Source organism: Eptesicus fuscus, chromosome 12 (genome assembly GCF_027574615.1).
Source record: "Eptesicus fuscus isolate TK198812 chromosome 12, DD_ASM_mEF_20220401, whole genome shotgun sequence".
Classification (NCBI taxonomy): Eukaryota; Metazoa; Chordata; class Mammalia; order Chiroptera; family Vespertilionidae; genus Eptesicus; species Eptesicus fuscus.
Window position 1 is genome coordinate 10,999,066 of NC_072484.1, and position 26,917 is coordinate 11,025,982.

At 49.0% G+C, this 26,917-nt stretch overlaps 1 protein-coding gene across 1 annotated transcript in view; it reads left to right on the plus strand.

The window, feature by feature from the left end:
- PTGIS (prostaglandin I2 synthase) overlaps positions 1–26,917 on the plus strand; it is a 42,331-nt gene that overhangs the window by 1,765 nt on the left and 13,649 nt on the right. The window contains exons 2-6 of the mRNA XM_054724132.1: positions 10,471–10,594; positions 12,345–12,523; positions 14,493–14,636; positions 17,810–17,961; positions 23,267–23,448. Of these exons, the coding sequence (XP_054580107.1) occupies positions 10,471–10,594; positions 12,345–12,523; positions 14,493–14,636; positions 17,810–17,961; positions 23,267–23,448 (781 nt within the window). The remainder of the gene's footprint in view (positions 1–10,470; positions 10,595–12,344; positions 12,524–14,492; positions 14,637–17,809; positions 17,962–23,266; positions 23,449–26,917) is intronic.

Here is a 26,917-nt window from a genome sequence, read left to right on the forward strand (position 1 = left end):
TAAACCAAAGTGTCTGAAAGTTTCAGAAATTTTTCCGGAAACTTTTTATTTTTAAACAGTATGTTAGTTGAATTTCCAAACAATAAGTTCACAATATTTTTCTTCAACAACCAGCCACCTTTTCAGGTGAAATTGAAAACTTGTATTCAGTCATTTGCCTGGAAAGAAAAAGACAACAAATAAATTTCCCTGTGATGAAATGAGTTATTTTCCCCGAGTTGTCAGGCTTTTCGGAGACTCCACGTAGAGGTGTTTTCAGACTTGATGTTGGCTTTTCCCGCTCCAGATTTTAGCTGTGACATCCCTCCCTGCTGCTACGTGGAGACCTAATTCGTTCTCTTGGTTTTCTGTATCGGCCTTCCAGAGTATGAATAGTGGCAGGCTTCTTTTTGCCTTTTTATTCTGTCCCTATTGGTGGAGTTTTAGGTTGTTTCCAGTGCTTTTGCCATTTCAGACAATGTGCTGTGGTTTTCCTGTGGAGCCTGCTAGTCTGTGCTTTTCTCCAGGGCGATGGGGGCAGCCATATAAATACATGGAGTTGCCTGGCCGGCATGGCTCAGTGGTTGAGCATTGACTTAGGAAACAGGAGGTCACGGGTTCGATTCCGGGTCAGGTCACATGCCCAGGTTGTGGGTTCGATCCCCGGTGGGGGCTGTGCAGGAAGCAGCCGATCAATGATTCTCTCTCATCATTAATGTTTCTCTCTCTCCCTCTCCTTTCCTCTCTGAAATCAATAAAAATATATTTAAATACATGGAGTCTGGGAGGCAGGGTGCTCAGTGCCCTGGGTGCTCAGCATATGGACATTTCCAGCTTCTAGGAATAAGAACACGTTGAATAACTACTCTGCCTCAGTTTCCCAATCTTTAAAGTGGAGATGATGATGTAATAGTAGCTGAGAGTGGAATTGTGGGTTAGCGGGAATGCCAGTTAAACATTATTTTAGTTGATTCTTGCTAAATCCAGAGAGCTAATTTATCTTTGAAGGTAAGTTGTTCACTTTTATAGCTATGGGTGGCGTAGGAGGTTCAATAGTGGGTATTGGGGAAAAGTATGGGTATCGGGGTTACTGACAGCTGGAAGACAGTTGCATGGACCCATGGGGACCCCAATTTAAGCCTCCAAACTCACTTCCTCCTCCCGAATTGGTGAGGGACACTCTTGTGATCCCCATTTTATAGAGGAGGAAACTGGGGCTCAGAGAGGCCACGCAACTTGCCCAAGGTCTGCCTGGTTTTAAAATCTGGACTGCATCAAAGTTTAATTCCCAGGAAAAATGAATGCTCACTCTTTGGATACATTATATTTGTGATCTGAATGCTCCAAAGTCTTAGAACCACACGCTGTTACGATAGTGAGAGACGCAGCTGCGACCAGAAGATGCTAAAGAAAGCACAAGTAACCAAGTGCTGGGAAAAGAGGCAGATAACACCGGTGCTGGTAGATGGTGATCTAACACTTGGGTCAAAACAGGCAAGGCCCTGCCGTTCCCTGGGCTCGTTCCTCCTCCTGACTGACCCTCTCAGTAATGCCATAACCCCATCTCACAACCCAGGCTTAGAAAGGGCAAGCGACCTGTGTAAGGTCATACAGAAATTGTATTCCGCATTTAGCCGGTTCCAACGTGTATGCTTTTCCCAGTAAAAGAAGAGAAAAAAAGCACTACTTCAGTCAGTCAGCAATTGTCTTTACCTGCGGCTTTGTTCTTTATAAAGTTTTAAAAAATTACTTATGAAAAGTTTCAACTATACAGAAACATAGAAAGCATAGTATAAGAACCCCCCGGTACCCATCACCTTGATATACACCGAGTGGCCAGATTATTATGATCTCTGAACGCACAATAAACATGGCCACTCAGTGTATTTGTATCTCAAATGGGCACCAAAAGTATTCTAGACTTTTGCTGGAGATCAACCACCTATTTGCCCTGGGCTTTCTATCAGCCAGTGCAAAGGGGGAAACTGATCAGGTGCATGATTTATAGTCTCTTTGATATCAAATAAATGAGGTACTCAAGAGAAGTACACTGAGTGGCCAGATTATTATGCATTCAGAGATCATAATAATCTGGCCACTCAGTGTATATGTATATTTTTTGATGGGAGGAAAATTCAGTGTATTCAAAAGACAGAGTTTGTCATCACAAGGACCATGTTAACCTCTGTTGACTTAATCAAACGTTCAAACCTGTAAGAATTTTATGGGTTTATTCAAGCCAAACTAACAACAATTGCCGGGAAGCAAAATCTCAACGGATTGAGAAAATGCTCCGGAAAATGGCAGTTTTGCACCTTATTTTATACATCAGAATCAAAGGGGAAGATACGGGGTTACATGAAATCGTTAGAAATAAGGCAAGCCCCCAAAATCCGGGGTCCTGGGAGAACACAAAGCACACTCGGGAACCAACAGCAAGGCACATACCTTTCCTCCTGCAGGAGGGAGCGCACGCACACTGAGCGGTGGTCTGCTCGGGCTTTTATTCCTGATGCCTGTGATCTGTCCCTCACTCTTAATTGGAAGGTCTTAGGCTCCCAGTCTTGTGCAGTCATCACCTTGATCTGACAGTTGTCAAGATTTTTAAAAAATTATAGATGTCATAATATCTTACCACTAAATGGTATGCATGTCAAAAAAACAATGACAATCACAATTCTGTTATCTTGAGTATATAAAAAAATAATTCTTTTTAAAAATATATTTTTTATAGATTTTTAGAGAGAGAGGAAGAGAGAGAAACATGGATGTGAGAGCAAAACATTGATTGGCTGCCTCCTGCATGCCCCCTACCGAGGATCAAGCCCAAAATCCAGGTATATGCCTTATCCAGGAATTAAACCAGCAACTTTTCCATTCACAAGATGATGCCCAAACAACTGAGCCATACTGGCCTGGGCTAAAAATATATATTTTTTAAATATTTTTTTTTATTGTTTTCAGAGAGGAAGGGAGAGGGAGAGAGAGAAGAAGAGAGAGAGAGGCGGGGGGGGGGGGGGGAGAAACATCAATGATGCGAGAATCATTGATTAGCTGCCTCCTGCACATCCGACACTGGGGATCAAGCCCACAACCCAGGCATGTGCCCTGACCAGGAATCAAACCATGACCTGCTGGTTCATAGGTTGACACTTAACCACTGAGCCATGCCGGCTGGGCTAAAAAATAATTCTTACTGTCATCTAGTTCCAAGTCCAAATTCAAATTTCTGCAATTATGGCAAGAATCTGTAAGCCCAGCTTGATAACCGTGAGTGCTTTCTCCTGGGAGAGGTGGTAAGCTGGGCGTCAGGAATCTGATTATTGTGCCCATTGAGGCTATGTCCTGCCATGTGAGTATCAGAATCCTTGCTTTCCCGGCCCTAGTTTTTCCATCTGTGTTCTGAGCCGGCTCATATAGCTGGTCGCTCATGCCCGAGCCACTTCCCCAGGCTGAGTGCATCTCTTCCTCTTTGGGCTTGTGTGACTGTCACCAGAAGCCTTGGGAGAGGTCTCCTGGGTGGGAAGCCCTTTTTCTGGGGGGGGGGGGGGGCCAGAGGCCACAAATGGCATCAGGTGAGGGTTCCTGGTGGTTCAAGGGCTGATCTGGGCCCTTGCAGAATATGGAGTTTCTAGGAACAAATAAATCTGTCTCCTTCCAACATGTACTAACCAGAGGTCACCAAATGGTGGTCCATGGCTGGATTCAGTGCCAGGTAGGTCTAGTGTGCACCATAGCACAAGGGGAGAGAATTGGGGGATTCCACACAAAAAACGCCAGATTTCTAGCTTATTAAATACTAGAGGCCCGGTGCACGAAATTCGTGCAGGGGGGGATGGTGTCCCTCAGCCCAGCCTGCACCCTCTCCAATCTGGGATCCCTCTCACAATCCAAGACTGCTGGCTCCCAACTGCTCGCTTGCCTGCCTGCCTGATTGCCTCTAACCGCTTCTTCCTGCCAGCCTGATCATCCCCTAACTACTCCCCTGCCAGCCTGATCGATGCCTAACTGCTCCCCTGCCATCCCAATTGCCCCTAACTGCCCTCACCTGCCAGCCTGGTCACCACTAACTGCCCTCCCCTGCCAGCCTGGTTGCCCCCAACTGCCCTCCCCTGCAGGCCTGGTCACCCCCAACTGCTCTCCCCTGCAGGCCTGTTTGCCCCCAACTGCCCTTCCCTGCTGACCTGATCGCCCACAACTGCCCTCCCCTGCCGGCCATCTTGTGGCAGCCATCTTTGACCACATGGGGGCAGCCATCTTGTGTGTTGGAGTGATGGTCAATTTGCATATTACTCTTTTATTAGATAGGATTGGAAGATCTAACAACACTTGCCTGGGACTCAGTAGTAGAGGCCTCTCTATTACTGGTGGCCACAGTCCCCACCACTCCCTATTGCCTCTCCAACATGCAGCTGTTTTATTTGTCACTATACTTGCTCTCCTGTTTTTTCCTATGTTGAGAAACAAGTCTCTGAATCTGTGTCTATTACAAGACAGGAAAACAAAACTAGAGCAAGATGGCCACATGCTTTTTCTATACAGTGGGAGGCAATGAGAGGGTGGAGTGAAACAGGGTTAGGGAGGCCCTGGGTTAGTGGCAGAATGCCTACATGTGAGCCTTGGAGAAAGAATGGGTGAAGCAGTTTAAACAATAGCTCAGGTTGTTTCAACCCAGCTGGGCAGCAACCAGCCCCCTTCTGTTCTTCCATCAAATCCTCCCAGAGCCTGAGGCCCTGAACTGAGTTGAAACTACTGGACAGAGAGGTCAGGCAATCCACCAACATTGCACAGCAAAATGGCACAGCCTCTGCTCTGGGCAAGTGAGAGCATAGATTATCTGTAAGGTGCTTAACCTTCGCTAGCTCCCTTAACCCTCTTAGCAACTGCTCATTGAGCACCAATTGTGCATGATTCATTCATCTGACACATTTATTAAGCACCTACTCAGGGCCAGGCACTGTTGTCAACAACTAGTGCCACCTTAAGAGACACAAAGTTGGATGAGATGCATCCTTGACACTCTCCCCTGATTTGCAAAGAGGCGAAGGAGAGAGAAAGGGCAGATGGCGGGATGGGCGGGTTGGCAGTTGGGTCTGTAAGTGAGGAATGGGCAGTTTTTGGGGGACCCCACACGGTGGGAATTACAACTACAGGGGAGAATCAGAAAAGGTGGCTTGGTGTCTGAGGCGGGCCACAATCAGCTATGTGGGCAGGAGCTGGGGATGACAGGGTCAAGCCCTGCATCCTGCCTGCTCCCCACTCCCCCACCCCCTCCCGGGCCTGGCTGGCAGTGCCTGAAAAAAAGTGAGAGTGTCTGAGAGGCTAGAGACTGCAGACCCAAAATAGAGCTTCCTTCACCCCTGCTGGCCAGGCTGAGTCACGCTGGAATGTGAGTTAGATTGAGGGCTGTGGGCTGGACGAGTCCTTGGCCACAGGGGTCAGATGCCTGGGCTCCCAGCTTCCTGCCTTTGTCTGCACCTCCTTGGGGCTTTTCTGGGGAAAGATGAAAGCTGCCAGAAATAACACCTGGCTTGCTGGGGAGCTGCTGCCCAGATAAAGGGGATAAAGGTTGATAAAGGAAGCCCCAGCCCCACCCGCATCCCCAAAGAGGTCTTAGAGAGAAAATCTCAGGCCCTGCATTTGGGCAGGTTTCTGAAACCTCTCTGTGACTCAGTTTCCTCATCTGCAAAGTGGGGATGCAAATGCCCACTTGGGGTGACTTGAGGCCAGGGTAGCATCTCGACAGCCAGACCTGCCTGGATTAGAAACTCAGATCCTCCAGTGACTCAGCCCCTCTGCCTCAGTTTCACTTGCTGTGAAATGGGCTAGGTAGTAATAATTCCTTCCTCAGAGAGTGACACAGCCAGGGCTCAGTAAGTAATAGCCATTATTGCCAAGCAAGGAAACCTTTGGAAAATGCATAGCACCTGACATATTGTTGTTACTCAATAAATGGCACCTGGGAGTCTAATTGGTCCTGCTTCTCAGACCCACCCACCTGCTCCCAGGTCACGAGGTACCAGGCACTCACTGTTCTTCCTATAACTCCCTTCATCTGCATCACAGCCTGATGTGGTGAGTAGTGTTGTCACTCCATTTTTCAGATGAGGAAACTGAGGCATGGAGAAGCAAAGTCACACAGCCAGCAAGAGCGTGGCTGCGATTTGAAGCCAGAAAGTGTGGTGCTAAAGTTGGGCTCATAACCACCATGCCCTCCTGCTTTTTCTGCAAAAAAAAACAAAAAAAAAAAACAACTGCTATTCCCGTGCCTATCTCTCTGGGCTGGTGCGCACTGAACTGACAAGCCGCTCCAACCCTGGGCTCTGCCAGTGTGACTCTTACCTTTAAATGGAGCCTTTTGGGGAAGTGGCCTTGACCCAGCGGCTCACAAAATGACTAGGGGGAAGGGAAGGTCCTGATGTCTCCCTGGTGCCCCTTAGAAATTCGAACCTGCGACTTTGTAAGTCTCCTCAGTGATGGGCTCAGAGGCAGAGCGGGGCCAGGGAGAGAGAAGGAGGTGACTGGGGGAGGCACTTCCCAGGGCCCTCAAACCTCATCTCCGATCTGCTCCCATATTTCCCAACTCCAGCTCTCAAATCTGACCATTCTCTCCATTCACCACCTGTCCCATACTTTGGGTTACATTGGAGGACAGCCAGACTGAGGGGGCAGGAGGCCATGGTGGAGGAAGGTGGAGAGGGAGGGGAAGGAGGATGCAGAGAAGTTGGTGCTCCCCTGGACTTCCGGAAGTGGGCGAGTCGGATGCTCGGGCTGGCTCACTGGGGAACGTGGCCTACGCTCCCACCATCATTGCTCTCCAGGATGATCACAGTAGTCTCCTAACACATATCCCTGCTGCCTCTCTGTTGCAACCTTTTAAAAGCATAATCATATCACTTCTCAGCTCCCACTTCAAACCCTCCAGAGGATCCCCATCTCATTTGGCGTACAAGTCCTTCTCTCTCCTGGGCTTTCGGGGCCTCATGGTCCACAGGTCATCTCCAACATCATCTCCTACCTCTCACCCCTACATTCTCTACTCCTGCTGTCATGACAACCTCACCAAGTATGTTCCTACCCCAGGGCCTTTGCACTTGCTGTTTCCTCTGCTTTTGTCTCCTCTCTTCCATTGTACTTTCTTCTCATCCTTGGGTCTTGGCTCACATGGTACCTCCTTGGAGAGGCCTTCCCTGACCACCTTCTCTAAACTAGCCCCCTCACTCAGATCACCCTTCTTTTTTTCTTTAATGAGATATAGTACACATACTATAAAATTCACCCCTTTAAGATATACAATTCAGTGGTTTTTAGGATACTCACAGGGTTGTGCAACTATCACCACAACCTAATTCCCGAGTATTTTCATCACTCCAAAAAGAAACACTGCACCCATTAGAAGTCACTCTTCGTTCTCCCCTCCCCTCAGCCCTTGGCAGCCACTGTCTATTTCTATTGATTTACCTTTTCTGGACATCCCATAGAAATAGAGTCATACCACATGTGGCCTTTCGTGTCTGGCTTCTTTCACTTAGCACAGCAGTCTGGAGGTTCTGCCACATTATAGCATGATTTAGTGCTTCATTCCTTTTTATGGCCGAATATGTTCCCAGGCACGAATACACCACATTTTGTTTATCCATTCATCAGTCAATGGACATGGGTTGGCTCCACTTTTTGGCTGTTCTGAATAATGCTACTATGAGCAATAGTGTGTAAGTTTGTGTGTGAACATATGTTTTACATTCTTGGGGGGTATATTGCGGGGTCACATAGTAACTCTGTTTAACCTTTCAAGGAACTGCCAGTCTAGTTTCCAAAGCAGCTGCACCATTTTACATTCCCACCAGAAACATATGCACACCTCAGTTTCTCCAGCACGGTCCCCGCCCCCCTTTTTTTTTTAATGAGGCTCATCAGTGGGTGTGAAGTACCGCATTGTGGTTTTGATTTACGTTTCCCCAGTGACTAATGATACTGAGCTTCTTCTCATGTGTTCACTGGCCATCTGTGTCTCTTCTTTGGCAAACAGTCCGTTCAAATCCCTTGTGCATTTTTAAATTGGGTTGTTGTTTTTTTTTCATTGTTGAATGGTATCTTCTTTATTTTCTTACCACACTCCTCACTCTCTGAAACGTTTGTGGGTGTGTTCTTTTCTTTTCTATTTTTCTTTTCTTTTCTTTTCTTTTCTTTTCTTTTCTATCTCTCCTTATTAGTATGTACGCCCAATGAGGTCAGGGACCTTGTCTGCCCTGTTCACTGCTGTGTCTCCAGCACCCCAAATGGTGCCTGCTTCATAGTTAATATTTGGTGAAGGAAAGAATGAATCCACAGTGAAAAGAAGAGTTGGGGTGATTCACTTACTCATTCAGCAGACAGTAAGTCTGCAGCCCTGTGGTTCTGATCATTCAAAGACGACACCATGGCTCCTAGCCTGGATTTAGAGACCTCCAAGAGGTCCACTCTGAGCACGGGCTCTACAATATTGTGAGGCTCATTTTGTGATCATGACATACCTCTCCTTAACTAACAGTCCCTCTCTCAGAGGGTGGTGGGGGAGGACAGGAGGAGTGATCACATACCACTTAATACCCACTAAGTGCTTAGCCAAGGGTAGTGCCCAGTACGAGTACAATGTAAGTTTGAATGGATTCGTTTTTATCTTTTACTGCGTTACAAATTATTACACACTTAGCTTAAAGCAGCACTAGTTATCAGCTCCCGGTCTGGCAGGTCAGAAGTCAAGCATGGTGTAGCTGAGTTCTCTGCTCAGTCACAAGGCTGAAATCAAGGTATAGGTGAGGCTGCCTTCCTGTCGGGAGTGTCCAGGGAAGAATCTGGCTGAATTCGGGTCCTTGTGGTTGTGGGACTGAAGCCCCCATTTCCTTGTTTGCTGTCAGACAAGGTCCACTCATAGCTCCTAGAGGCCACCTTCATTCCTTGCCAGGTGGCCCCTCCCATCTTCAAAGCCAGCAACAGTCTCCCATGCTTCAAGTCTCTTTCGTCAGGAAGATCCCTATGTCTTAGAAGCCCCGTGTCCGCCAGATTAGGCCAGGCCACTAAGGAGAACTGTTCTTCCTTAAAGTCAACTGTACCGTCTATCCCCCACTCAATGGGAGGAGTTTATACAAGGGATTGGTCATCTTAGAATTCTGTCTATCACAGTGAGCTACAACTGTTATTAAATTCTCAGAGGAGTTGCTCTGCTCTGAGAGATGATTCTGATCTGACTATCACAAACCCAATTTCCCACCCCCAGGCTGAGCTAGCATGTACCCCTGGGACATCCCCACAGGCATGGGCCTGGCCTCTGGCCACCTGAGGTAACTCATTCTGAGCTGGCAAGAGGCAGTCAGGGGTCAGCGATGAGACCCTTTCTTCTACCACCCAGCTGTGCTCTCCAGTCTCATCCTTTCTCTGTGGGCATGACAGGGAGTGTGCGATAACCAAAACCCTGGTCCATGCTGGCTCAAACAGAGACTTCTGTATCCTTATAGTACTGGGTTCTGGAAACCTCTCCCACTCTTAGAGAGATGACTGCCTCCATCACTTGGTCCCCCAGCTCTTGTCCCCCTTCAGTCCATTCTCTACTGAGCAACCAAATGGTCCTGTAAGAAAACTAAACCAGCCCAGAAAGAAACTCACTACACACTGATTCATTTGCCTGTCACCATAACCATTATTGCTTGTCTCATTTTCGGTTCTTATAAGTGTATTTCCAATAGCACATGATCTCACTCATCTAGGGGAAATAATGAACAACATAGACTGATGAACAAGAACAGACCCAGAAACAAGGAGGCATGGATCAGACTGTCGGGCCTCGGGGGGAGGGTAGGGAAGGGTGGGGGTAAAGGAGGAGATCAACCAAAGGACTTGTGTGCAGGCATATGAGCCTAACGGGCGGTTAAGGACAACAGGGGGGTGGGGGCATGTGTGGGGAGGGGGGTGGGATGGGAATGGGAGGACGAGGACAAATATGTGATACCTTAATCAATAAAGAAATTAAAAAATATATATATATAAAAATAAATAAAAATAAAATTAAAGACATCAAATTGTATGCCTTAAAAAAAAAAAAAAGAAAACTAAACCAAATCATGTCCCTACTCTTCTTCAAACCCCCATGGCGCCCACCTTACTGAGACAAAGCTGACATCCTCACAGCTGCCTTCAGGGCCCTGCATGGTCTGGCCTCAACCTCTGCGGCTTTTCCTTGCTCCCTCCATTCCAGCCACACTGGCCTCTGTACTGTTATTTGAACCCCCCAGGCGTGAGTTAACTTCAGGGCCTCTGTACTTGTTCTTTCTAGCTGGAGGCTCCTCTTCCAGATATCCATGTGGCTCCCTCTCTCACCACCTTCCGGTCTTTGGTCAAATGTCTCCTCAGGGAAGCCTGCCTTACCCTCTCCATTTAACATCTAACCCCATGCCCTACACACGTTGCCCTCTTCCTTGCTTCATCAAATGGCGATAAGCACTATGGTTTCTGCAGGCGACCTGGCGAACCTCCCCTGGACCTGGGCAGTATCCCGTGGTTGGGCTACGCCTTGGAGTTTGGAAAAGATGCTGCCAGCTTCCTCACCAGGATGAAGGAGAAGCATGGGGATATCTTTACTGTAAGTATCTCTTGGGAGGGAAGGGGATGAGCAGCTGGTCCTGTCATGCCTGATGTTTACTGATTCCTCCAACACCCCTCCATATCCTAACTCACTCATTCAGCATCCATCCAGTGGTCCCACCAACTTCCTTCCATATGTCTCTCCAACTGTACACCCAATGGTTATCTAACATCCTTCCCTTCGTTATCCCTCTAGTATCTTCCCAACATTGAGCTATGCAGTCATTCAATGTCTAGCCATACTTGTACATCCATCTAACCGACTTCTACCCATTCATTCAACTTCATCTCTCCAGCATCCACCCATCCATGTGACATCTCTCCTTCTGCTTATCTACCCAATACCTAAGTAGCACCCTCCATACTAGTAGCCACCCAACACTCATTATATATTCCATTTCCATTAAACCTCCATCTATCCACCCATCCATCCATTTTTCTATACTAGCATACCTCTCTAACATCCATCCAACTTTCATTTGTATATTCAATTTCCACTAACTTCCATTCTTCCACTTATCTACCTGTGTTTCCATCTATCTACCACTATTCACCCAACATTCTGTTATTTATCCATTCCATATACATCGATTTATATCTCCACCTATTCATCCATTCAACCTCCAAACAACCATCACCCATCCATCCACCTTCCATGTGTCCTTCCAACTTCTTCTATTCATCCAACATTCATCCTTCATTTCGTTTACCCAATATCCACTTAGCATCTTGCCACACATGTACCCAACATTCATCCATACATTTAGTTTCCAACCAACTTCTAGCTACCTATCCATCTTTCCACCCAACATTCAGTGATCTGTCTTACCATTTATTCCCCCATCTAACAATCCATCCAATAGCATTATTTTCTTAGATACTGGCCTGTATCTTATAAGGGAATTTGATTAATGTGACTCACAGACCATATTTTGAAAATAGGGCCAAGGCAGTTAGAATTTTGTGACTTCTGCATAGACATTTGAGGGGAAACGCCCTCACCTTTGTTTCTGCAGAATTAGAGCTCTCCAGTGCTGTTGCCTTTCTTTCTGGGGCAGCGTGTCACATACAGAGCTCAGCCTCCCAAAGAAGTGGGTCTTGCTTGCACATCCGCTAGCATCTACCCAACAACATCCAAATGCCCTTCCTTCCTGTCCCTCTCCCTCACTCCTCCTTTCCCTCCCTCCCTTCCTTATTTCCTTCCATCATTCATTTGTCCATCTATCTATCCATCCACCCATTTATAATCTATCCACTAGCATTTACCCATCCATATCCTTCTGTCTATTCATCCATCCATCCATCCATCCATCCATCCATCCATCCATCCATCCATTTATCCATCCATCTGTCTATGATGCACACACACCCATCTGCTGTCTTCTGTGGGCAGACTCCCTCCTGTCTGCTGGAAACAGGACAGTAACCAAGATAACCATGGCACATGCTTAAGAGTGAGGTGGTTAAGAGAATAACCTTTGGTTCAAAAAAATACATAATTCCAATTATAGCTCTGCCACTTCTCAGTTGTGTGATTTTGGGCACAGAATGTGCCTTCCCTAAGCCTCACTTTCAGCTATAAATTGGTGAATGATGGTCTCTACCTCACAGGGTGGTCGTGAGTGTAGATGAAAGACCATTGTCCGAAAGTACCTGATGGGGCCAGTGCTCGGCACAGGGTAAGCCCTTCATCACTGAGCTCTGCTGTTGTTCATAGAGGTACTCACTGTAACCTGCCAACTTCCCAGGTGCTGGTGGGGGGCAGGTACGTCACTGTCCTCCTGGACCCACACTCCTACGACGCAGTGGTGTGGGAACCTCGCACCAGGCTGGATTTCCACGCCTACGCCGTCTTCCTCATGGAGAGGATTTTTGATGTGCAGCTTCCGCACTACAACCCCAGTGATGAAAAGGCCAAGATGAAACCGTGAGTGGTCAGAGACAGTACCTGCGGGTGGGCCGGGGTGGGTGATCTGTTTCTACCTGCTTGTCTCCACAACAGGTGTCTAGTAAAGACATTTTGTTTTGAGAAAATAAACAGAAACAAAAGAAAAAAACAACTCCTACTTCTTAGGATTCAGCTCTGATTTGAGTAGAAGGAGACCAGGGTTTGGGTCGGTCAGATCTAGATTCAAATCCCAGCTCTACCCTTTCCTAGCCTTGTGACTTTGGACAAGTCACTCCCCCTCTCTGAGCCTCTGTTTCCACATCTGTAAAGTGGAGAGAGATGGGTGGGGTGGCTAATATTTCTGAGTCTGCATTCTGTGCCAGGCGTCATGCATGATCTCATTAGTCTTCACAACCATGCTAGAGGGTGAGTAACTTACAGCCCCATTTTACAGATGAGGACACGGGGGTTCAGAGAAGTGACTTGCCCTAGGTCACACAGCTAGGACATGGGGCAGGTCCTGAAACATCAGGAACACTTACATCAATGAGGGGACATGTGAGCACGTTTACTCAGTATTCATTCTGCAAACGTATGAGGACCAGCTAAGCACTGCTCACCATCCTAGATGCAGAGGGTACAGAATGATGTTAACCACCATCTGAGGACACCTACCACATGTCAGGTGTTTGGTAGGCACACTTCCCTATGTGTGCAATAGCCTCAAGAGGTAGGTACTTTGATTCTCATTTTACAGATAAGGAATCTGAGGCTCAGAGAAGTGAAGTGACTTGCCCAAAGTCTACTGCTAGTAAGTGGCAGAGCTGAGATTTGAACCCCAGCCTCCAGGTTCCACAGCCCATTCTCCTCCACCCAACATATTGAGGAAACTAAACTCTGCCTCCGTCCCTAAAGAGTCACGCAGTCTGATGGCAGTCTTTAGTGATGTGTCTCCAGGAAAAGTAACTCCCTGGTAAAGTGTCTAGAAGGCTGGGTTTTGCAAGGCTGCTAAAGCTGAGGAGAGGCCAGCAGTACAAGTGAACACTGATGAGAAGCCAGGCCCTGTCTGACCTTGGCTTTGTGTGACAGCTGCTAGGAGTGTTTCTGAGCCTGCAAGTCCCAGGTCCCACCATTCCAGGGGGACCATGAGAGTTCATTAGCCGCAAGAGTCCACAGTTCACTGCATCCTGCCCTTCTACCCAGAAAGGACCCCCGTTTCCTCCAGTGTCTGCCCCCAAGTGTTTCTGGGAATTTCTCACAAGTTGGCATGATGTCTTCTGGGTGTGGCTGCCACATCTGTTGAAGGCTACTTTCTCTGTCAAGGGCTAGGGCCTGGAATGGGGTTGGGGAAACAAGGTCAAGTTCAATCACAGGCCCCCAATTATTAGCATGTGTAATGTGCCAGGTGTTCCCTCTTAATCCCTTTACACACATTATCTCACATGGGTCATGTCTACTGTTATTCCAACAGTGTTCCAACTTGAACATTCAAAAGCTTTTATTACCTGAAAGTTCCTGGAACCCTTCTGGAATTTTCCACTCTTGAGATATCCAAGAGCCTAGGGGTTTACTCAGTCTAAAGAGGTCCTTATCCAAGTTTGTGTGCCCCGAGGAGGGACTGTCGTGGTTAGGAGTTCAGATTCTGGAGTTGGGCAGGTCAAGGTTTCAATCCCAGCTGTATCACTTGCTGGTTAGGTGACCTTGGGCAAATCACTTCCCTCTATGTCCCTGAGTTTCTCTGCCTGTAAAATGGGTGTCATAATAGTAACTATTATCCCTAGAGTTATCAAAAGAAGAAATGAGATGATTGCTTAGCACAACACATAGTATTGGTCGGCATTGTTAATGACGATGGTAATAATATCATCTTGTTTAAGCTAATCTTCAAAAGCCCCCATTGCCTACAAGGACCTGGAGCCCTGGGACCCTGAGGTTGGGGGAGGAGGTCCCCCTGTGTGGATATTACCTTTAGGAAGCTGCACTCTCATTTCTTTGTTCTCTGCCTCAGGACTCTCCTCCACAGAGACCTGCAGGCGCTCACGGATGCCATGTATACCAACCTGCGCACTGTCCTGCTGGGCGACACCACAGAAGCGGGCAGTGGCTGGCATGAGATGGGTCTCCTCGATTTATCCTACAGCTTCCTGCTCAGGTGAGCCCGGGCAGCCCCCCTCTCCTACACTCTCAAGTGTGACCTTTGGTGTGTAAGGGATCCACATTTTCCCTGGAGCGGTGCAGACACCATCAAGGCTGTGATTGGTCTGTGTGATGCTGGCTTGGTCCGCCCTGTCATTCTGAAGCAAACAGGTCCAGAAAGGAGCAGCTAAAACCACCCAGCAAGTTCACAGCAAGGCAATGCCCAGGTCTCCTGGCTTCTGCCCCCTGTGTCCTTGTGTGGGCAAAGAAATCAGAGAGGAAGCAGTGGCCTTGAAGGGGCGGGCGGGAGGATGATGGCAGCTGGTTCTGTGTAGGCCCATGGTAACAGCAGGCACAGATGTAAGTGGACCCCTTTATCTGTAGGACCCAAGGCCTGGGCTGGAGCACCTACCTCCTTGCCTGCTAGCCTAGGGCCTTTTCATCGCCACCTGGAGCCCCTGAAATAGAAAGGGATGGATGAGTTGGATGACGGACACTGATATGGAGGTTCACATGGCCCCAAACCATGAGATGCCACCCCTTACATCTTCCTATGCAGGGCCCTGCCTCACTCAGAGTCACATCTAAGCTCTTACCCTGCCTATAGGATCCTGCATGATCATCCCCCAACCCTTCTGCTCTCATCCCCTACTGGTGTCCCCATCGCTCTCTTCCCTGTCATCTCACTGGCCTCTTTGCTGCCCCTTGAACAGGCCAGGCAAACCGTAACCTCGAGGCCTTTGAAGTTTCTGTTCCCTTGCCCGATGATGTTGTTCCCTACGTATCTGCATGGCTCCCACCTCACCTCATTCAAGTCTCATCTTAAGTGTCACCTCCTTCAGAGAAGCTGTGTCTGACATCCCATTTACTATGCCCCTCTGTTGTTACCTAGCCCCATTCCAGCTTTTTCTCTATAGCTCCTAGCGCCACCTATAGGTTATGTATATTTTCACACATTTAATTATTACCTGTCTTCAGCCAGGTAATGTGTTATTTTGATGTGGAGGTACCTTAGGAAGGGCCCTCACTTCCACAGTGTGAAACCTTTCGACCTTCTTGGTGTGTCTGTTTTTTTTATTGCCTATTTTGGTCTGAATATATGTACAGGGAAAAGGCTCTCTGCTTTAAGAAAAACCCCCGTGCACGTGGGATGACAAATGGCGACAGGTGTTTAACTGCAGTGTCACGGGGACCACAGGCCTGGTGAGAACCGCCTGACCCTGCCAGCTCATTGCTGTCTAAAAGGGGAGGCCATGACTCAACTCCTTCCTGAGGCTGCCAGGCCGGACTGGGGCTCGGGGGCCAGATTCTGCCCTTTTTCAAATTGAGATTAGGGGGAAATCCAGATTTTGTGTGAATTTCCCCAAATGTTTAAATATACATTCAGTTTGTTTTTAGAAGAACTCTGTTGACCAAACAAAACCTGTTTGGGACTGAATCCAGTGTGCGAGCTGCCCTTTACAGCTCCTGCCCTAGGAAACAGGGCACAGGTCTGGGCCCTCACGGGTTTGGGGGGGAAGAGAGAGAATTCCTTCTGTGCTGATGCGGAGGCCCGAGCAGGCCAGTGGGTTGGACTCTGGGAGGAGCTCGTTCTGAGGAAGGTTTGTCTTCTCTTAGTCAGTGGGGTGGGCAGGCCGTGAGCCCTCCATCTCTGCCACATGGAGGCCGAGCCTGGATGAGGGGAGGTGGAGGGATGCAGGGCAAAGGGGGACAGTAGTCCGATGACCCTGTAATAGTCTCCCAAGATCAGGGTTGTCAGCATTAAATTCTAACTATCCATCCATTCACCCACCCACCCTCCTGTCTGTTCATCTATCCATCACCCACCCTTCCTCCCATCCAACCATCCATCCATTCGTCCATCCAGTGAACATTTATTGGGGGCCTACTATGTGCCTGCACTGTGCAGATAAGGGACAGAGTCTGGGCTAGACAGGCCTCTCTCTCAGCCCCCAGCCTCCCTCATTCCTGCATCCACCCTCTCCTTCTCAGGAAAATCCCTCTCCTGGGAGACCCAGGGACTAGGAGGAGCTCAAGGGGGAGCACTGGGGCTTCAGTCGTGTCTCTCTGCAGAGGCCGCGGCCTGCCCCTCCCACCACGAGGAAAAAGTGAAAACCTGTGGCTTTCCTCCCAGGACTGAGGCCGGTGGCCTGGGGCTGGGGCTGGGCTCCTGGAGCATTCAGAGTGGCTGGTGGTGAAAACGTTTCCTCAGGAAGCGTTCCTACAGGCGTGTGTGTGTGTGTGTGTGTGTGTGTGTGTGTGTGTGTGTGTATTTGTATGTATGTCTGTGGTATAGGTGTGTGTGTTTGTGTGAGGTATATGTGTGGTCTATGTGTGTATGAGTGTGTATGTGTGTGTATGTGTGTGTGTACATGTATACATGTACGAGGGTGCACACGTGCTCCCGTGGCTCATCCTTTCTCCACACCTACATCCCTGTCCTTCTCCTGTCGGACTTCTCAGGTCAAGCCCAGCCTCCTTCTCCTGGTTGCAACCCCCACCCCCGCCCTGGGTGACCAGTCAGCTCCCACCCTTGACCCCTCACACTCCAGCTCTAGCGCCCGGACCAGTGACACCTGGCGGCTCTGACCAGGCTGAGTTGCTCCCTCAGCTCCAGGTCTGTGCCCAGGCTGTGTGCTCTGCCTGAACCCTTTACCCCTCTTCTTCCCCCTGCCCATCCTGCAGGTCTCAGCTCAGACCCTGCCTCCCTCTCCTGGTCTGTGGCTCCATCGTGCCTCACGGCCCCCCTCACTCACTCTGCTGTGGCCTCACCAGCCTCCTTGCTGCTCCTCAACACTCCCATCTCCTTCCTGCCTCGGGTCGTTGGCACCCACTGTTCCCTCTGCCTCGGACCCCCTCCCTCTGCGCTTTCCTGGCTGGCTGATCCCCAACCTTCAGGTTTCAGCTTAATGGTGAGCCCCATATACCTCTGAGTGCCAGCTGACATATTACTTGTTCACTCATTTCTCTTGCCCATTGTCTGTCCCCTGTACTAGAGTGTCCGCTCTATGAGGACTTGAGGGTTTTGTCTGTTCACAGTGACTCCCTGGCCTCGCACAGTCGGGTATATAGTAGGAAAAGTAGGTGCTCATTGGGTGTCTGAATGAAGAAAAGCTTGGAGGCTGCTGTGGGCGGGTTTGGCCGGGAGTGACCAAGGAGGACCCCTGACCTGCTGTTTGCTGCCCCCAGAGCCGGCTACCTGACTCTGTACGGAGTCGAGGCCCTGCCACGTACCCAGCAGAGCCAGGCCCAGGACCGTGCCCACTCAGCCGACGTCTTCCACACCTTCCGCCAGCTCGACCTGCTGCTCCCCAAACTGGCGCGTGGCTCCCTGTCAGTGGGTAAGCACCGCGGGGACCCTGGTGGGCGGTGGGGCAGACTGAGGGGCCCAGAGCGGGCAGCCAAGCTCGAGGTGGAGGATCTCACTTGGAAGGTGGGGAGAAGAGTAAGACCTTCCCAGAAGGCGGCTAAAAGGACTGGCTGAGGTAATAAGAAAAAAACAACAACACTTATTTTGTAGCTCTATATACTAGGTACCAGGTAAAATAAGCATGTCTCATTCAGTGCTCAGAACAGCGCATCACTTCATTTCCTTTATTTATATATTGTTAGAAACCAAACTTTAACACATTAGATTGTTTAAATTAAGAAACATTCTCTGGTTAACAATGCATAGATATAGACAGTAAGTAGTAATATTCACTCTTCCAAGCCCAACTTCCTGGGAATCAATTTTAAATTGATGATTTATATCCCTTCACAGTATTGTGTAGGAATGTTCTGTTTTGCAAATAGAGACAGATATTCATATCTAGTGTGTGTGTGTATTTACAAAAAGAGATTATGCCCATTATTTGCAACTCGTCTTTTTAACCTAACAATACAGATACATTTCCCTTGTTAATACAAGCATCTTGTAGGTTTTAGCCAATGAAATTAGATAAGAGAAGTCAGTTACCAATATAAGAATTAAAACTATCCCTATTTGCAAATGAGCAGACACTATATCTGGAAAACCTCAGGAAATCTGTGGTAAAACTAACTGAAGCAAAACAAACCAACCAACAAGCAAAAACAACAACAACAGAAGAAGAAGAATCCAGCAAAGTAGAAAGATAGAAAATTAACATAAAAAATACAGACACATTTCCAGCCCTTACATATCACTATTAGACAGCGATGCCCGCAACGGGTTGTTATAATTGTTTCCGTGTGTGTGTGTGTGTGTGTGTGTGTGTGTGTGTGTGTGATAGTATTTCATTGTACTGGTATCTCTTCTGCCATCTGGTGATTTTATTTCTCGATGATAGTTTCTTGGAAGTGGGATTGCCAGGTCAAAGGGCATATCCATTAAAATGTTTATTAGTGAATATCACATCATTTCCAAAAGATGGAGCAATTTCTACGCTTACCCAAAGGGAAGGAGCCCACCAGATGTTATCAGTCTTTCCACTTGTTTGCCAATCTGATGGGCAGTTTGTTTTAATTTAGGTTTTCCCACAACTTTCTCAACATGCACTTGTCATCCTTTAAACCCTTGCCAATCTGATGGGTAAGAAAGGGCGTCTGGCTTTCTGGGCATTTTCCTGTTGACTGAGATGAAACATGTTTTTGTGTTTCACCAGCCAATTGCTTTTCCTCTCTGAGTTGCCTGTTCATGTCTCTAAACGTCTCTTTAGAGGCAAATCCTTATCTTATTGACTCCTGCCATCAATGTTGGAAGTTTGGTACCATTATACCCATTTGCAGGTAAGGAAATTGAGGCTCAGAGAGGTCCCCACACAGCTGATAGGTGGCAGAGCCAGCAAAATGGAAACTTCGTCAGTCTGCAGAATGCTGTGCATCAAGCATCTGACACATCCCAGTGCCCATTGCTTCTCCAGGGAAGAGTGGTTTCTCCACTGCCCTTTCCGCCATGCTGACGCTCCATGGAGTCTGGGTAGATGTAGAGGGGGACCCCTCCGTCATTCTGGGAACAGCCAAGGGTTGGGGAGGTGGGCGAGGGGGGTGGGGGGACTGGTTATAGGAAGGCTGCATTTTCCAGTATAGGCAGCAGGTGGCAACATTGGGAAAGGTTTCTCAGCTCCAGGCTGGAGGCTGGGGGGGGAGGGGGGGGGCAAACCTGTCCCTATCAAAATATAAAATGCACATTCTTTTAATCCTGAACTTCCACTGCTAGGAATTATCCTACAGACACACCAAGATATTCATTGCCATGTTGCTTGTAATGGCAAATGCTAGGAACAACCTAAATGTCCACCAGTAGGGGCTGATGAAATAAATTATTCATTCACATAAAGGAAAACCATGGGACCATAGAACAGAAAGGGATGTACTGCATGCACTGCTAGAGGATTAAATCCACTATTATGACAAAGTGCGGGATAGTGGGTATATTGTGCTTTTTACCTTTCTTCGGCTTTATGGAGATACAATTGACATACAGTGCTGTGTGAGTTTAGGGTGTATTGCATGACTTGACCTACATGTTTTGTGAAACAATTACCACAGTAAGTTTAGTTGACATTCATGTTTTCTAAAAATGTGAGAACATGCATAGATTTTTGTTTCTGGGCAGGCTGAGATGGGATGGAGAGAAACTTACTTTTATAGATACACATTTGAACTTTTAGAATTTCTTTTTTTTCTTTTTATTATTATTATTTTTTTTTTTTTTACCACATGCATGCATTACTCCTCTGCTTTAAAAAATATAAACATATTTTAAAAGAAAATTGACCCTCTTGGGGACTTTACTCCATTGAGTCTGGTATTTCTCTTACAGTAGGGCAGTGGGGGCAGGGGCAGTTAAACAGAGCCCTAAGCTAAGCAAAATGTTTCTTTCTAGAACATTCATTTTACTGGATTATTGGGGGGGGTTGCTATTTGATTCTAAATTTTTTTGGGGGGTGAGGCATTTTTATATTAAAGAATCAGAGAATCTAATACAAAAACCTAATTCATGTTAAAGGGAAAATGCAGACTTTAAAGGCCTGTCTCCCTAAGGGAGGCCCCCTCTGTGCCCCCCAAGTCTCTAGGGGGCAGAGGGACTTCTGAGGGGAAAACTTGAGAGGCACTCAAGCCTAGGACCCTCTTTTTACAGATGGAAAGATCGAGGTCCAGAGGTAGACAGGGCCTCAACCAATTCCACACAGCGTGGGAGGTCTGGGATTCGAACCTGCTTCTCCTTGGAGAAATGTCTATTCAAGTTCTTGGTCCATTTTTGGAATTGGTATTGTTTGGGTTTTTGTTGTTGTTGAGTTTGCAGGAGTTTTTTTATATATTCTGGGTACTAGAGCTCTATCAGATAGATGATTTGCAAATATTTTCTCCTATTCTGTTGTATTTTCACACTGTGTGGCTTTGTAAATCATCCTTAAAAGCAGTGTTTACGGTGATATTCAAGGTCTGCAATTGTGCTGTCCAACCTCAAAGGATGCCACCCATTTCTAAATCTGTGCTAAATCTCTGCCTGCTTTTTGGAACTATTTCCTCAGATGACTCCTACAGGCATCCAGAACCAGCATCCATTGAGGTGGCTGCAAGCTTCCTGCCCCCTGCACTCACTTATTTCAAATCTCCGCAGGCCCGGGCCCACCCCCAGCGAGTCTGACAAGACTGGTCTATGGTGGGACCTGGGCATGAGATTTAAAAGCTCCCAAGTGATTCTCCAGTGCCCAAACAGTTGGGAAACACAGGAAAATATTGTATTCCAGATGAACAACTGGGCTCACTGCATGTTATTTGAAAATGTAACTAATATACTTTAAAAAATAAAGTTAGCCTGCATTGAACACCCTTTTAAATATCTATATCTATATATATATCTATATATATATATATTTATTGATTTTTTACAGAAAGGAAGGGAGAGGGATGGAGAGTTAGAAACATCGATGAGAGAGAAATCGATCAGCTGTCTCCTGCACACTCCCTACTGGGTATGTGCCCACAACCAAGGTACATGCCCTTGACCGGAATCGAACCTGGGACCCTTGAGTCCAGACCGACACTCCATCCACTGAACCAAACCGGTTAGGGCTGAACACCCTTCTAAACACCTGTGTATGCAGCCTGCTCAGAGCCACTCACTGGATGGGTCTTCTAACACTGCTTTGTGGTTCAGAAAAATCAATGAGAGAGTTCCTAGAAGTTTGGAATTTCGGAGCAATCCAAAGCAACTTCCACTCCTCCAAAGGGTGATTTTGGAAAAACAGAATCTTATACTTGTGTAAATATAGCATCTTGTAGCATTAACAGAATCCTACCTAATAATAGACAAATATGCAAATTGACCACACCTTCGCTATGACCAAGCCACGCCCACCAGCCAAGCCATGCCCACCAACCAATCAGGACAAGTATGCAAATTACCCAACAAAGATGGCGGCTAATTTGCATATCAAGACAGCATAGAAAGAAGCCAAGAGCTGCAGAAGGGAGCAAAGCTGCGGAGAAGCAAGCAAGCCAGGGGGAGGAGAAGGGAGGAGTGGAGGCAGGGCGGGGGAGAAGGGAGGAGAGCAGGCAGGCTGGCGGAGAAGGCGGGGCAGGGGAGAAGGGAAAAGCAGGCGGGCTGGCGGAGAAGGCGGGGCGGGGGAGAAGGGAGGAGCGCAGGCGGGGCCGGGGGAGAAGGGAGGAGCGGAGGCAGGGCCAGGGGAGAAGGAAGAAGAGCGGGCGAGCTGGCAGAGAAGGGAGAAAAGCAGGGGGCTGGCGGAGAAGGCGGGGCGGGGGACAAGGGAGGAGAGCAGGCAGGGCGGGGTAGAGTGCAGCAAGAAACCCTATTGCAGGATTTTTCCTGCAACGGGAACTCTAGTATTTAAATAATAAGCACCTGGCTTTGTTCCCTCAACAGTCTGCCCTTGTGGGCCCATCGCCTTGCTTTACCAGAGCATAACACACCATTGTTTATTTGATAGTGATTGCAAACGAGTGACTTGTGGGCCAAAGCTGACTTTTCGACATTCTGTGTGACCGGCACAGTGATTAAAAACTTCTTGCTTATATGCTGACCGTAAAAAACATGAGAAGATTGCACATGAACACCTGGATTTTCAGCTTCTTCTGAAATCTAGGCTCCCTGCTAGGGACAGATTGGCCGGGTGGGGGGGAGGGGGAGGGTCGTGCTCCGGTGGTGGAGCTGAACAGAAGCTGCCCCTGATCCCCTGTTCCCCGCAGCGCCTTCCTGGCCCTCCTCCCTCCTTTACTCCACCTGCCTTCCCTGGAGGTAGTTAAATTTGGGACCTCAGACCAATCTGTCCCCTCTTGGTGGCAGTTAGCTTGTTTCCCATGTCTCCGAATGAAGCGGTGCTGAGTCTGGGGAATGCTGCTTGGTGTTTCGTGTCCGTTCCCCTGCTGTGTCAAGAACCACCATTCACTTAACACATATTTATTGAGTCACCATGGGCCAGGTGCTGGGGACACAGAGGTGAATCAAACAGACAAGGCCCCTTTCTCCTGTTCGCTGCGGGTGAGATAAATAGTAAGTCAACATTTAAAGGGCTTCCCTGTAGCCACTTTCCCACAGGAACTCCCCACCCCCATGGAGTGCCACCCAGAAGACCCTTGGCCTCATGGGAGGTCAGGGCTGGGTGGCCCTGGGCTGGGGGTGGATCTGTAACGCCCACCCCCTGTGCTCTATCCCTGCAGGGGACAAGGACCACGTGAGCAAAGTCAAAGGTCGCCTGTGGAGGCTGTTGTCCCCAGCCAGGCTGGCCACCCGGGCCCACCGGAGCACCTGGCTGGAGAGTTACCTGCTGCACCTGCAGGAGACGGGTGTGTCGGAGGAGATGCAGGCGCGGGCTCTGGTGCTGCAGCTCTGGGCCACACAGGTGGGCATGGCGTGCGAGTGGGAGCACGCAGGTGTGCGTGTGTGGCTGTGTGTGTGTGAGTTTGTGCAGGCATATAGGTATGCCTTTGTGAGTGCGCACCAATATGAGTGGGGGCTTGTGCACACACACCCAGCTCCCTGATGCTCTTACCTGTGAAACAGTATCATGAACATGATCATTCACGAAGCAGAGTGAGGAGGGGGAGTGGACTGGGGGGACAAGATCACAAAGGTCCTGTGGAACCTGGTAAGTAAAGAACTGGGTTTTTCTCTGGGTGAGTTGGGAGCCCTGGGAGGTTCTGAGCGAAGGAGGACAGGACCTGAGGAGCAGGGGCAGCAGCAGGGACACAATGAGGAGACCCTGGTGGCAGGACCCGGTGGGGGCCGTGGAAGTGATGAGGTTGTGGAAAGATTCTGGAAACCAAAGGAACACAGCACCAATGCATTTAGTGATGGAACAGGTATGGGAGTGAGAGAAAGCCTGGCTCCCGCCCTCCCCCCACCCCAGAGCCCCCCTCCTTTCCTTGGCCCCACCTCAGCGATGACAGTTGCACAGGCTGACATTTCTGGGTAATTCCTATCCCATCGACTCTCAACTTATTTTTAGTTTTGTCTCAGAGCCATTAACCGTCCTTGGAGGCAGAGGCTGGCAAGAGGTGGGGGCCCCATTAGTGCCTAATAACATATTTATGGGCAGAGATTGGAGCTACAAACTATTCCCAGAATCCCTTGTGGAAATGACCTCTGTCAGCAGAACTGGACGCTGGCCTTGAGTGACAGGCAGTCCGGGGAACAGCTTTCGTCAGGGCCGAGAAAACTGGGCAGGAGTTGGGGACAGGATATCCTCTGAGGTTGAGTTATTGCAGCATCCAAAATTCAGGCAGGTGGGAAGACCCTTCGAGAACACACGTCTGGAGAGCAGGGACAGGGCACTGTGTAGCCCAGTGGTTTCAGGCACAGGCTCTGTGACTAACCTGCCACTTCCTGGCAGGCGAGCTGCTTAACCCTTGGTGCCTGAGTTTACTCATCCTTAAGATGGAGATGAGGGAGTGATACATGTGAGACCTGTAACTGTGCTTGGCCGGTAACTAGAGCTCAATAACCATATTCCACAAATATTCAGTGAGGGCCCACTGTGTGCCAGGCACCCTTCTAGGAGCTGGGGGTAGAGCAGTGAGCAGAACCAAGATCCCTGCCTTATAGAGCTGACATTCTGGTGGGAGAAGACAGACTGTTAATAAACAAGTATGTAAAATGTACTAGAGGGAATGAGTTCTGTGGAGAACCAATAAAACTGGGGAAGGGATTAGCAGAGGGGAGTGAGGAGGGCCTACTCTGCATAGGATGGTCAAGAAAGGCCTCACCAAGAAGGTAACACCTGAGCGGAAACTCGAAGGAAGTGAGGAAGCGAGTCATGTATATATATAGAATGGGGGCATCCAGGCAGGGGGACAGCACGTGCAAAGGCCCTGAGGTGGGGATGAAGGTGATGTGCCAGACGACTCAGGGCCCTGGAGGCCATGGGGAGGACTTTGGCTTTTACTCTGAGCTGGGAACACCTTGCAGGCTCTGAGCTGAGGAGCAACATGGCCTGTCTTCTGCTTTCAAGGGGTCATTCTGGTTGCATTGCTGAGAAAACTGTAGTGGGAGGAAGTGGAGGCAGAGGGAGACCATAGAGGAGGCCACTGCAATATCCAGGCAGGAGAGGATGATGTTAGACCAGAGTGCAGGGGGAGAGTGATGTGCTGTTGGCTGGGATACTGGGAGTGGGTATAATCAAGGATGGCTCCAGGTTTGGGCCTGAGTGGTGGGAAGAATGAAGTTGCCATTAACAGGTGAGGTAGGTGGTAGAAGGAACAAGTTTTGGGGGAGAAAATCAGGGGTTTGGCTTTGAGTGTGCAGAGTTTGAAATGGAGAATTGTTGCGGGGGCGGGGGGGGGGGTGGTACCTAAATTAAAGAGCCTGGAGTTCAGGGTTACAGTCCAGGCTGGAGACGTTCATTTGGGAGTTGTCAGCGTAGACATGGTGTTGAAACCACTGGCCTGGGGATCACTGAGGGTGTCGTTGGACGGGGAGGGGGACCAAGCTCTGGGCCTCTCCAGTTTGGGGTGGACAAGATGAGGGGGAGCCAGCAAAAGAGACAGAGAAGGAGTGGCCAGGGGGGCGGGACCAGGAGGGAGCGCCACCCAGAGGCCAGGTTGGAAAGTATTCCCAGCGGTTGAGAAATGGTAGCTGCGATTGCTATTGTCAGGTCAGAATGGAGGCACAAGTGATCATTTCAGAAGCTATCAAACACTTTACCACATGCCATGTGCCAGCCAGCCTGTTGAGAACTTTACAGACATCATCTCGCAAAAGCTCCATGAATCCAGAACCCCAACGCCTGGAATCAGGCTAATGGAGGGGTCAATGGGGAATGCCCGCACCCAGGAACCTATAGGAGAAGCCGGTGGCCTGAGAACCAAGTCCCGGCAGGGGAAGAGGCCAGCTCTAAGTGGGTGTGAGTTGGGGTGGGCAGAGGAGGAGAATCCCAGCAGGCCCAGCAGGACCCAGGCTCCCCTCAGCTCTGGGCCTTGGACTTTGGCTTCAGGGGGAGGGAATGATGCTAGACTACAAGTGTCCTCTGGGTAAATGGGGCAAGTCCTCACCAGAGAAAGGGCAGCGAATTCAGAATCTCTTTGGTTGTGTGATCACACAGACGTGTGTGCACACACACTCGCGCACTCACACACATCTGTGCAGGTGGGTGGAGGGTGGTCTTGCCACAGCTTTTTCCTGAACGCAGAGGTAACTGAGCAGCCTGGTGTTCCACTCCTGCTTTGTAATTAATGAGCCGTGGCCCCCATCTGACCATCCTGGCAAACGGAAGTGGCCTTGGCGCTGAGTTAACCCGAAGCTGAATTATTTATTGCCTGCTTTCCCCTAGCTATTTAAGTGATGAACAGCACCTGACCTTGCTCGTCTCCACTGGACCTGAGGGGCTGGGAAACCTCAGAGAGAGTCCCAGGTCCTGGAGGAGGGGCCCGCGGGAGGGAGAAACCTCTCTGAGCACCTGATCTGCGGCCGCTGGCATCCAGTCTCAGTGGGCCCTTGCGGCTGCCGCAGGAGTGGGCATGCTGTTATTTGAGCAGAAGGGAAGTTCTGAGGCCCAGAGGAGAGAGTGACTTGTCTGGAGTGACAGGGAGTAGGGGAGCTGGGATTTGAACCAAACTCTGCCTGGTCCCACTTCAGGGCTCTGCCAGCCCACCTTCCTTCCAAGCTGACTTGCAGGCCCCAGCCCAAAGGAACACAGATGTTCAGTCGACAAATACCACGGAGCCTCTACTACATGCTGGGCAGTGGGCAGGGACTAGGGAGTGCTTAGTTTTCCTATTCAGTAAAAGGTGTGATGATGGTGTGTACTTAATGGGGGAATTGAATAAGGGAACATGGTACCTCCTTGGCACTGAAATCATCACGGTAGCTAAAGA